Source organism: Pogona vitticeps, chromosome 5, assembly GCF_051106095.1.
Source record: "Pogona vitticeps strain Pit_001003342236 chromosome 5, PviZW2.1, whole genome shotgun sequence".
NCBI classification, from domain to species: domain Eukaryota; kingdom Metazoa; phylum Chordata; class Lepidosauria; order Squamata; family Agamidae; genus Pogona; species Pogona vitticeps.
Genome location: NC_135787.1, coordinates 105,953,744 through 105,967,053, shown reverse-complemented (window position 1 = coordinate 105,967,053; position 13,310 = coordinate 105,953,744). Strand labels below are relative to the sequence as shown.

The following is a 13,310-nucleotide window of genomic DNA, read 5'->3' as shown; positions in this document are numbered from 1 at the left end:
AAAGGAGCACCTAAATATAAGTCCTGACAAAATGCAAGATTATTTTATTAATTTACTGAATAATGCAGTCAATTAAGAAGGAGATCTAATTTCTTCCTACTTCAGAGTAAATACTTGGGAGATTCTAGTCTAAGTAGCTTAGGTTTATAGGTATCTAATCCTATTAGTATTTGTTGCTATGTAGGCTCTTAAATAAGGTAATTCACTTTTGGAAATGGGATTTAGACAATTCTGAAAATTTCAGCACCTGAAGCATTGGCCACTTAGAGGCATTTTTTATCTTCTGCCGTAACACATATGTGCATTTCCCTTCTCCATCACAACTACGTGTTGTGCACGTGTTCTTTTTCCTCTGTATCCAGTAATACACTGTTAAGATTCACTAAAGCATATTCTGCATCTTGATGCAGCATTAAAAACCCGAGCAGAAATTTGGTTTGGTTTTGAGAGAGGTCTTGTGGCAACAAATGTATCTTAACATTTGTTTGAATCTGTGGAGGGGGAAGAAGGGAGGAGATAACATGGAGCCTTTGAGACTGGGTAAATGGGGGCATTTACACAAAGTATGGAATGACAGCTGTGAAGTGAGAGCTGATCAGAGAAGGAGGGGTAAAAGTCCAAGTGGGTCACTCCTGTATTCCAACAATCTGGGATCAAAAGGGCTACTTTCAGGCACCTGTAAACTTAGGCATGTTTGCTCTTCCTGTTTTCTTTCAACTGCAGGCGCCAGGATGCTTTTGAACGTCCTTCTCACTCATTCATGTCAAAAATGGTGCATCATGCAACAGGTGGAGGAGGGGGCTGTGGGCCTGGAGATGCAGGTCCAGAGTCCCACATGGACACTCACTGCGAGGCGTGCCAGTGCTTTTGCGCTCCTAAGCCAGGGGCCTGGAAGATGGGCAGTTCCTTGCTCATGACTGACTAGATGAAATTATGTCTGCTCATTTTTCTTCCATCACTTCTTGGAGTGAAAGGTTGGTTGGTTGTCAACTGCAGGAGACGAGCCTAAACTATTCTCTGGAGGCTTGGGCCCTGAAGCCCTCCCCAGTCCTGGGGACTCCTTCTCTGGTGCATCTTTCGCTTCTACATTGATGCCACGTGGTATGTGACAACAGCAGGACAGCAACATTGCAGTTTAGACTCTAGAGCATGAGGCTAGCCAAGTGCCCACTGGATCCACCTCAGGAGCAGATGGGTAGGAAGACCACATGGGCCAGGAAGTCGCAGATGGAGGAACTCGGGGAGGCGCAAGTCCCGGAGGAAAGCTTTGTGCACATGTGACCTGCGTGCTTCTGTCACCTGGGCTTCTTCCCTTGCTCTCCTGGTCACTGCTTGAAGCAGGCGAGCATGTCCCCCGGGCTCCCATTAAGGCGGAGGACCACCGCTTATTGTTTTCCACCTGACACTGCAGTCACCGCCCCGACCTGGCCCTCCACCTTGAGCGCTGCTGCTGCGGAGGGTTCATCAGGGAACCCTGCGCCAACGCTGGGCGCGCGCTGGCGTAAAAGAGAGGGCGCGCCTGGAAAGTGGGAGTGTGCAGTGCGGCTCCTTTAAGGGAAGGCAAGCAGGGTGGAGAACGCGGCGGTGCCTCTGTGTGTGTGTGTGTGTGTGTGTGTGTAAGGCGGGGGTGGGGTGGAGGAGAGGAAATCACCCGTCTTGTGCAAAGAGCATGCGCTCTGTGGGCAAATAGGGGGTGCTGGCGGGTGCTTTTCCTCGTCTCGATCTGGAGCGGCAGCGGGGGACATCCCAGCTTCCGAGCCATGGACTAGTAGCAGCGGCGCTGGTCTTGCTGAGGAGACCGATCGCGCCCCCCCTCCCCCAGGAAAAGCAGGACAGGGGGGAGTTCCGGGCTTCCCTTCCACCGATCACCACCTTCCGCACCCCCCCCCCCGGAGAAGCTCTCGCCGGCTAGCAGGAAGCGACCTTTCTCCCCACCATGGGCAACGAGGCGAGCTTGGAGGGAGGCGAAGGCTTGGCCGGGCTGCCCGAAGGTGTGGCCGGGGCCGGGGCCGGCGGCGGCCCCCCGGATGGCGGCTTGCAAGCGGCTCCCCCTTTGCCGGGCGCGATCCCGGCCGGCGTGGAGGCGGATTTGAGCCAGCTGAGCGAGGCGGAGCGGAGGCAGATCGCCGCTGTCATGTCAAGGGCGCAGCAGGGGCTGCCGAAAGGGAACCTGGCCGGGGCCCCCGGCGCGGAGCCGCCTCCCTTGCAAAGGCACGCACCGATGGAGTAACCTACATGCCGGGTCGGGAGGGGGAAGGCGGAGAAAGGGGGAGGGGGAGGAGATGGCTGGCTGGCTGGCTGGCGGACTGCACAGCGCGGCAGTCTGTTGCATGGGGAGGAAGACGGAGGGAGGGAGGGAGGGAGGGATGGCTAGGGTGCGGGTTGGCACGAGGATAGGCTTTCCGGAGGATCCCTCCTCTTCTTTCCTGCCATATTTTCCCCATCATCCTGGAAATAACCCTTCCTCTTCAGTGGACTCTCTCCGCTCCCTCCCCTCCCCTCCCCTCCCCCCCCAGTTTAACTCTTCCTTGGCGATGTGGTGTAGAGTGGGTCGCCTTAGTTTCAGTTTCTAATGGAAAGGAAAAGCTGGCATGCAGGTTATTTGTAACCCCACCTTAAAATCTTCGGCAGTCTCAGCTGGGTTTTGCTCGAGCTAAAATGGAAGCCTGCAAAGCTTCATCCGTACCCGGGGCTTTTGTGGCTTCTGCTTCTGGAAAGGATGATTCTCGGGGAAAAGCCCCACCGTCCTTCTCCCCCGGAAGGCTCTTTCCATTTTTATGCCCGGAGGCTCTTCCACTCTGCAAAAGTATCCGTCGCCTCCCTTGGATGTATGTCTGCTTCCCGGCTTCCCCATCACCAATATCGATTGAAAAAAAAAAAACTAGGGAAATTCAACCTGCTGCCCAATAATAGCCTGTGCATGATGGGTGTTGAGGTGCCGAGATCCTATCCATAGGATCCCCTGGTTTCTCCTGCCCCCCCCCCCCCCCCAGGTTTTTCTTTCTCCATAGTATGTTGCGGAGTAGTTGCATCTACCTCGCCCGTTGATGATGAGGAACATAATTCCCATTTCCCTTGTCCAAGGTGCTGAAATGACTAGCTTTCCCGACCGTAACCTACAGAGGGCCGCCTCGGAGATTTCCTCTGCCTATGTGTTGCGCTGCCTTCCCAGCTATGATATAACCTATTTCCCCACCCCTGGTCAACCCATACAGTGTTTAAAAAGAACAAGAGAGAGAGATCCATATTCTACCATACTCTGAAAAATTCTTGCTCACCACGTTTTTATCTTACTTTAGAAAAATATCAATTAGATTTCTGGCACTCACGTTTTGTACAAGAAAAATGGCACAAGAACAGAAGGATTTGATAATATAAATTAATGTGATATACTTGAATTATATCCACATTGGTATTTGTCCCTTCCATGACCCATGTGTTATTTAATATGAGATTTTAAGAAACTTTACAGGTATGGTGGAGAGCTGCTACCCATGGTACACACGTTCATTTTCTGTGTCCTTCCCTATTCATTTGCTTACATGAGTTTGCAGGATTTCCTAGCATATCTCTGCCATGAATAGCTGAAACCATCGCCTATATCACTTTGCTTAGTGTTGCAAGTGTGTGTTCCTGTTGGAGTATATAATGAATTATATATCCCACCTTAATTTTTGAATTCCCTTTTACTGAACTGCAGCGTGTACAAAATGGTTCCAAATTAATATATATCTCTTTCACAGAACAATCCAGCATTTCCTTACAGTGCAATCCTAAATCTGTGCACTCAGGAATATGTCCCATTGACTTCAATTTGCTCATTAATAGGATTTCAGCCTTCAAATAATGAAACTGGCTAGATCTGAGGCTGGTTGTGTTTAATTCAGTTAGTTTCCCACTCTGTTGAGTTGTTTGATACTAGGGAAAGCAGATTTGGTTTGAAATTGCAAGAACAGATTGAAAGTGAGATATTCCCTACAAGCAGTCATAAAGCTACAGTTGTTGGATCAGGTCTAGTGCTTTTTAGATGATCCAGAGGTCAATTTCTGACTCTAGGACCCACCAGGCCCACATCTGCCCTGAAAGTGAGAGGGGAAGTCAAAACATAAGATTGCTGGAAGTCCACTTCTGGATTCATTTTTGTGAACTTGCAGAAAATGACTCTCCTTTATTTTTTTTTTGTTTTGTTTTGTTTACAGAACTTGTTTTGTGCATTTGGAGGATGCAAAGTTTTGACTAGAGGTCCCAATGTGGGCCATACTTTCTCTACCCTTGATTTTGAGTGACATTGCAGCACAGAACTAATTTTCTAAATACTCAAATAGTAACATCTGGCTTTCTAGATTTTATGGGAGTCCAACTTCCATCTGTCTGGCTGTCATGACTGACAATTAAGGACATTGGGAGTTGTAGTCCAAAGACAACTGGAGAACCATTGGTTCCCCAACCCATCTCTAATATAATATGCTGCTTCAGTGCCCCTCAGAAATCAATTGCTGTTTCCCACAGCTACAGAAAGTGAATTAGAATTCTTTTTAAATGTTTGGTGTTTGCTGACATCATTGTTTCTCCGATCCTAAATATTTCAGTGAATTGTCTCTATATATGAGAAAGGAAGTGCTAGATTGGCATGGAGGAGAATTCAAGGCATGAGAAATGTTTGGTACACTAAAATTCTTTTACTCAGATATATTAATTAAAATAATTTATCATACTAAATTATCTCTTGAATAATCTTCATCCTCAAATTCTATAAATTGCTCTATGCAATGTGCAAAATCCTGTTGCTTAGCATAGTACAGTAAATTGCTCTAATGTAAGCTTATTGAAACAATAGGGATTTAACAAGTCAACCTTTCTGTAAATTCCATTGATTCAAATGGGCCTACTCTAACTGTGAGTTGTTATGCTAAGGAATCGATTAGAGTAGGCCATTTGAATCAATACAACCTATGGAGGAGTTGACTCTCTAAATCCCCATTGATTCAATGGCCCTACTCCAGTGCAGTTAACTATGCTAAGCAACAGGAGTCTGGCCAATTTGCCCTCCCAATATAATTGCTTATTGTTGGGGAAGCACACAATTTGAAAAGTGAGATCAAGTTATTTGCTGTGCCACCTTCATCTCTAAATCCACAGGATTTAGAATATATCTAAATTCTATTGTCATATTGGCATTTATATTTATGGAATATTGCTGCCACCACGTTTGATCTGGGCATACAAAAAGAGCCATACTGGATCAGATCAAAGGTGCATATTGTTCATCAATCTATTTCCCATAGTTGCCAATTATCTGGGGAAATAAGTGGAAAGTACACAAGCAGGGCAAGAGTTCAATAGTGCTGTCCCACTCAGCAGGGACGTGGTGGCACTGTGGGCTAAACCGCAGAAGCCTGTGCTTCAGGGTCAGAAGACCAGCAGTCGTAAGATTGAATCCACGCAACGGAGTGAGCTCCCGTCACTTTGTCCCAGTTCCTCGCCAACCTAGCAGTTTGAAAGCATGTAAATGCGAGTAGATAAATAGATGCCATCTCGGTGGGAAGGTAAAACGGCATTCCTTAGTCACGTTGGCCACATGACAATGGAAAACTGTTTTTGGACAGGCGTTGGCTCTACGGCTTGAACACGACTGGACTGAAAATGTCAATGGGAACCTTTACCTTTACCTCCCACTCAGCAATTGGTACTGAAAGGAATAGTGCCTCTGATACTGCATTGAAAATATAGCTGTCGGAGCAGTAGCCATGGATAGCTTTATTACCCATAAACTTTTATAATCCCCTTTTAAAGCCATCCAAGTTAGTCATCCTAACGTTCTGTCACAGTGAATCCTATCATAATGCAGAGCGGGAAGAAGATCTTGTCTTGAACGTCTCAACTTTGACCTTCCTTGAATCACCTCAGGTTCTAGTAGTACGAGACACCATGTTGTCCTCCTTGTTCCTTTTCTACTAGATCCAGGGCTTCATCATGATGACTATTTTGACTTTGGATACAGCAGATGTAAATAATAGTGTTGTTTGTGTTGCATTGGAGAGAGTACCACACCATAAATAATTTTAGACACACTTGTAGTTTTCTTCCATCCCTTTAAGTGTCTTTTTTTCTAAACTAAAAAGGTACAATTTTCCAGATTACATTTGGATCAACCAGTTTCCAGATCTATGTGTAATCACTGAAGTCATCATAAATCATTTATTGTTCTGACGTCTCTGGCTGGTTGTGACTTCATTAGTCTAGCTAATTCTTTTAAAAGGGCACTTAGAGTTGAACTGCCCCCCCTTACATTTTAGTGGGAAGGTGCTGCATCCAACGACACTAGAAACAGTTCTGTGTAACAAGTTTGTTTGTTTATTATTTCACACATGCTCCTACTGACCTTCACAGAAATATTTTCAATGTGATTTACCAAAAAAAAAAAAAACAACAAAAAAAAAAGGAGAGAGGTTGGTTTGTTTTGTTCTTTGTAAATCCACCATGGACTGCAAGCAGCAATTAGGGCTGGGTAAAACATCACCCAGCAGAAATGAAATTAAAACAACAGTGATTAAAATGCCTAGGAAAGAAAAAGACCATTATTAAAATGCCTAGGAAATAAAAAGGTCTTCATTCTACCCTTAAAAGATATCAGCAGAGGCACCATGTAACCCTTAGTGAAGTGGCATGACAGAACCAAGAAAAAATATTTTCCATACACTTCTAACACAAGGAATGGCCACCAAGCAGATTTTGATGTATATGAATAAGGCTGTTCTCCAGTAAATATGTATCTTAAATTAATCTCATTTAAAAAGTGAATGTAATGGCCAAAACAGTAATAGTGGCCAAGATCCTGTTGCTTAAGTACACCTGCAAAAAAGAGATGTAACTCACAGTGGTAAATGGTTGCTAATTAATGAGTTCCCATTGCGCACACCCAGTTGGTTTGATGCATGAGTCGGAATCCAAGAAGGAACTTATTAATTAACAGCAATTTGCAGCTGAGAGTTATGCCATATCCATTTTGCCACTAGGAATGAGATTTTCAAATTTCCTGGACTACAAATTCCATAATTCTCCATTCTGGGAGTTCTAACTGACAAACACTTAAATGTGGTTTATGTAGGAAAAAGGCCTCAACTGAAAAGCTTTGAGGCTGAGCTAGGCATAGTTTCATGTAAGCTTCTTGTCCTGCCCCAGGCCTAGCTGGAGGTTCCCTGAACAGGAAGCTGTTCAGGAAACTAGGCTGAAGCTAGCTCAGCCCCAGAGCTTTCTAGCTAAGGGCTTGCTCATATGGTGTCTGCCAGGTAGAATGGAGAATTATGGAATTCGTAATACAAAAATACAAAAATCCTAACCCTATCTTCCAATATAGATTTGGCCATTGTTTATGTTTCAAGCTGGCAAGAACTCAAGGGACACAGGGGAGCAGAAGGCCAAATATTTCTGGTGCAAGCAGTTTTTGTGTCCAAAATCCTGTTCCTTAGTTACACATGTGGAAGGCAAACAGTATAACATAGAGTAGCATCTTACTGGCAATTAATCAGTTACTGCTGGGATTCTGGGGGTAGCTGGCTCAAGAATCTCAGGAGGGAACTTGTTAATTGCCAGCTACAAGCAACTGAATGTTACACCATTTGCCTTTCGCGTGTATAACTAACCCATAGGAATTTGGCCCATAATATATTTATATATTCTCTTAAGCACACCCATATTTTCACTGGCTTTGACATTTGTATGTAGTAATTATTTTAATAAAAGCCATTTTAAATTTAGTTAAATTGTATTAATATATTGGTATGTCATTTCTACCTCTTCATTTAAACTTAAGGCATTGAAGTATTTCTTACTCCACAAAGATTTGCTTGATGATCTAAGTTACCTTAATTGTGACTTAACTGGTTTGAATGTAGTGTTTAATATCATAAGAATGAACTTCAACAAGCCACAAACTTGCATGCTTCCCTATCCCCGAAATCCATTTTATCTTAACCAAAGTTTAACCTGAGGTCCATCAGGTCTGGTCTCTAAAGCACCTCTTTTAGCTAAACCCCTTGTCTTCAATTACTCTGATACCATTGAATTTTGGTTTTTCCTACATAGCAAAGATAAGCATCTGTGACCTTTACTGATGTCCCTGAACCACAACTTCAATCATGGTTAGCTGACATAATCTATATTGAAGGATTGTGGAAGTGTAAGTCCAACAATATATGGAGGACACTTGTTAACCATCCCTGGCTTAAACTATGATGATCCTTAACTGTTTAATGGACAGGCTTGTAAACCTTCATATGAAATTTGTGTGCTTCCACCAATAATCATAGTTAAAATGCACTACAATAACATAACAAACTGTACTTAATCCAGTTAGGGTAACTGCTTAGATTCTGAGTAAACATCTTGTGTTTCCTGAATATTATTACTCTGGATGCAGCTATATATATTTATTTATATATAAATCTAGCAAAGGCAAAAATAAAAATAAAATCTAGCAATGGCAAAATAAAATGAAATAAATTCAGCAGTAGATCTGTTAGTACAATTTTTATGCTAGCTATTTTGGGGGTTGTTGGGGGTCTTTTAATTTAAAAAAAAAATTGTGCATAACAAGTGGCTGAAAACTGAGGAAATTTTTTACAGCTTTCCAAGTGACAATAACTGCTGGATAACAGCAGTGGATAATAAAAGTGGTTAAATATCTGGCTGCAGAGCCAGTGGTTTGGAGTTTTATCCTCCATTGTGCCTCTTAAACAGGAACAGAATCTGATGATCCGTAGAGTCCCTTCCAGCTTGGCAATTCTAAGATGGCAATGATTGTGATGTCACCCGATCTTTATCGGGCTGATGTAATTTTTTAACAGGACATATCTGGAGCAGGATAGTGGTGGCAAACTGTCCCATCTCACTGGTGAACGTTAATGTCAAAGGCAGCAAATATCCAAGTAAATAAAGAAATTGAAAATTAGAAAATATAATTCCAAACTCTTATTTGCAGCCGTGATGGACAGGGGGCAAAACAAGCTTGAGGATCAGATAAAGATGGTTTAGGATTTAGTGTTACACCTGAACCAGACCAAAATGATGGGGCAGCAAGAAATGAATTGTTCTTATCCCCAAATCATACACGAGAATTGAAATGTTTGCTTTGGTACTTCAGAGTTGCTACAGCCTTTACTGTACTAAGGCATGACATCTTAAGAAATTTGTAGTTACGACTGATATTTCAGTACTGTTTAACTCAGAGGGGTTTATGTAACAAGAGAAGAACGGTTGATAATAGAAGAAGCCTTTCTCTCTCTGCCATTTTGTAAAATGTTGTGTTATATAACTAAGAATTGTTCTGCTGTAATCTACCTTCAGACCAGGGACAAGACTAAGTGTCCTCAGAATAATTTTGTTACTTTTTGTTTTGTTTGCCTTATGCCTCAGACATTTTGAACAGCTTTTAAGTAAATGTTTATTAAAGTGCACTCCACAAACCTTAGTAGTCAGTAGTGCACTCTCATGTATTCTTCAGGACTAAATGAAAATGATAAGGTGATAATTATAGTCTTCTGGCAATCAAAGTGGGATGGGTACCTTTTAAAATGTATGCCTTTCAAAGTACAGCTGGGGTTACATGAATGGCTGTTGCTAGGCAGCAGGTAGATGCATCTAAGCATCTATATATTCCACATCAAATCAGTCTAAACAGTGGCGTTCTGGAGCACGAGGAAACCAAGCTAGTCAGCAAAGTTTAGAATGTATTTAAATTTCCATTCGAAAGCCTTCCAAGCAGCCCTATACATGGTGGCGGCAACTTTTTTTAAAATGGTGGCCAAGAGAGTTAAGAATAGGCAATTGAGGCTGCAGTCCAAAAAATGTTGGCTAGAGAGTTAACCCCATTGTTTCTACTGGCATTTATAGAAGAATATGTTTAAGATTGTGCACACTGTTCTTCAGAAGAATAGCCATTTTCTACTCTGTCACATCAAAAGGACCCAATGGTTTTTTGTTTTTGGTGGCATCTTAAAGTTCAACAAATGTACTGCATTTTTGTAAATAAATCTCTGATTTTGGTCATGGTAGAATATTTTAAATCTTTAGAAGTGTGTTTAGCGCTGACAGAAATGCAAGGTATTATTCAAAAGGCATACTTACACCTCTCAGTAGGATACTTGAGCAAATGCTATTTGTCCTTTCTCAGACATTTTCAGTGAAGACTAATAGTTCACAGTCTTGATAATCACCTTGCTCATTGGATGGAGGCTGTAAGGAATAATAGCTCAAGGGTCAAAGATGGCCTGAGGTTCTGAAGTAGTTGTGAGCAGCATTCGTAAATTGTGATTTCATTTTTAGCTAGTTCACAGAATCCTATTCACACAATCGTTTGGGAGGGAATGTGTGCTGCATATGTCTACCTGAAGTGACAGACAGTAAATTCCAGTCTCCTTTTTGTTTCCCCAGGGGGGAAAGAAAAAATGCTACCTTGTTAGGCCTAATTCCAACTGAAAGCTGGCAGAGTGAAAATCCTTACCAGAATTACCGTGATGGATCCTGCAAGACTGTCGTGCTTGTACAATAGTGTGTCTGTGCGCTTACACAACCATGCAATTTTGCTGTGCTTGTGTGACTGCGCATTGGTACAGTCAGCTCTGCACAAGAATAAGAAGCAAAAGCTGCTTGTGCAGTAGAGCATTGAAACAAACTTGAACTACTTGTACAAACAGGTATTGCCAATCATATTGATTGGATGGAAACCCTGGTTTCCAACAGGATTGTATTTTTAAAGAGTGCACCACTACTTAAATTAATAGGAACTTATTATACTGAAGCACATCATACCTGTTATCTTCAATGTAGCTTTACTGGGGAATTTAGCATTAGTAGCTCCAGATCAACAGGGAGTGGTTTGGGCTGTCTTGGTGACAAGACTGTTTGAGCTATGAGATTTCACACATCCCACTGGAGGAAAATCATTTTAGCATTTCAAGAAGTTGGTCTCATTCTCTTGGTTATGATTTACCATATAGAAGAGCTGTGAAGAACAGTCTGTTTTCAGATGCCATGCCTGTACATCAGAACTTAGAATGATGTATGCTGGATTAAAAAAAAAAACTACTGAGATTTCTCCTAACTACTATAATTTCTGGCAGTGCTCTTTACAAGCTTCAGTTTATTTACCTGTTGTAGCTGTATCTAGAGAAAGCAGACATAGCTTCATTCACACATGCTCTACCTGCATCCAAACTAGACTACTGCATTGTATTCTGAATGTGAAAACTTTAAAGAGGATTCCCTTGAGTTTTGCCAAATAGCTTTGCCACACGCACACCCAGTCAATCTCAATTTTTGATCCTAGGAAATCTTCAGATTCCAAATAATATGTGGGACAACTTCTAGACTGTGTGTGCATCATCTGAGAAATATCTTATTAAGTTCAGATGTAAACAAGGAATGAATGAGTATTCCATTGCAGTACATTGTATTACAATTTACTGCAAAATGCAAAATTTCAGTCTGGAGAAAGCAAAATTGACAGATATGCTCATCCATAATAATAACATTGATACCTAGTGTGGTATATTGGGTAGAATGATAGGCTAGGACTCCAGAGAACAGGTTTCCAATCCCTGCTCAGCTATGGAAGCTCACTGGGGGGGGGGATGAAATTGGTTAAATCACTCAGATATCTCACCTTGAAAGCCCTATGAAGGTCACTGTTAGTTGGTTCCAACTTGACAGCACACAACAACAACAGTAATAGCATTATTTTTTTAATGGGTATATGTGCTAGGAGTTTTTGAATTTTTTTGTTTTCTGCTTTCACCATGCTATTTAAATGAGCTTAATGTACTAAAATTTAATGCATTCACCTGTATTGAATTAAGCTTAAGCACTAGTATGTAACAAGATAGTTCTGCAAACAAGCTCAGATTATGTTTCCTTGTTTGATTTGAAATTTATCTTCTCGAAATGTTAAATCAGACACATCCACAGCAATGTTGTTACTGAATTTGTTGTGGTTCTTATAAAGCAAATAAACTAATGACTACCACCACTTTTAGTGATAACAGAATTTCAAAAAGATACACAACATTGGGTTACATAGGCCTTCTGGCTGCTTCGGTGTAGCTCCTTCTATTTATTTGATGTTCTTCAATTTCTATATGCAGTCATTTAAAACACAGCATACTTTTTCTATATAATATATGTTTACAGACTTAAACAATGTGGTTTAGTTCTGATATTACTTGGCATCAAGAAGATCCCATTAAAATGGCTGCATTTGTAAGTTCTTCATTCTCTCAATACGAATGCTACATCATTAGTCTGAAATGAAAATACAGTATGTAATAGATTCAGTTTCAGTGTCCTGAAGATATTTGTTCATAACTTAGGGGCAAGAATTAAAATGAAGTTATAGATAAAGGGGTATCTGCTGTATAAACACAGTACAAATCTGCATAGCTCTGCTATTATGCTAGTTAAGGATGATGGCATATTTGTCAGCAACTGCCAGGCTGCTGCCACATTCCTTGTAGGAAAGATATGTTCTAAATCCTTTCCAAACAGAGAAAATGAAATTATTCTGAAATCAAATACAGTATGTGAGATAGAAAGGACATGAAGTGTTATAACGCAGGAGAAAGTGAAGCCAACTATTTTCCCACTCGTAACTAGAAATAAGTGATAGTATCCTCTTTCCATTTGTATGGAAGAACCTTGTGGCACAGTGATTAAGCTGCAGTACTGCAGCCAAAACTCTACTCATGCTTCAGAAGCATTCAGCAATAGCCGAATAACTTGGAAGTTTCCCTGTGATAATGTGCCATTCTATGAAACATCTACAAAATCTAAAACATGAACCAATTAAAAATAATGTCCTTCAGCATTTGAAGAATTCTGTTGTGGCATGCTTGTGCTATTTATACAGCTGAAACAACCCACTTCTGATGAAACTCTTAATTAAAAATTATTGCAGAATCACTTTGTTTTTATTGTTCTCAGAACAGGGATATTTTGATGGGTTAAATGTAATGAGTGCCATTTTTTAAATTAATATGCAATGGAGAATAAAGTATCTGGACTTGTGGGGCTCCGTTTAACTGCAGATGCTGCAAAGCTAATCACAACTCACAGTACAGTGGAAGTGCTGAGGAACATTGTTCCTCGGGAGACGGAGAAATACATTGCACCTCAAGCTTTCAGTAAAAACAAAACAGTGATATTCTGTTGAACAGAGTACAATTTCTTTCTGGCTTCCTTCGAGGGAATTAGCAATTTATACAGCTCTGTATTTCTGCTACAACAAGAGGCCTTCATCTATATACCGTACTTTTCAT

The 13,310-nt window shown here is 41.5% G+C and overlaps 1 protein-coding gene across 4 annotated transcripts in view; it reads left to right on the top strand.

Moving 5' to 3' along the window:
- The first annotated feature begins 1,849 nt into the window (after positions 1-1,849).
- Positions 1,850-13,310, top strand: part of PCLO (piccolo presynaptic cytomatrix protein) — a 333,182-nt gene continuing 321,721 nt past the window's right edge. For 3 of the 4 annotated variants that reach the window (XM_073000807.2, XM_073000806.2, XM_078394224.1), the window contains exon 1: positions 1,853-2,211. In XM_073000807.2, the coding sequence (XP_072856908.2) occupies positions 1,937-2,211 (275 nt within the window). In that variant the 5' untranslated portion in view covers positions 1,853-1,936. Of the gene's footprint in view, positions 2,212-13,310 lie in introns of all 4 variants that reach the window. The other variant, XR_013545629.1, reaches the window with a different exon arrangement.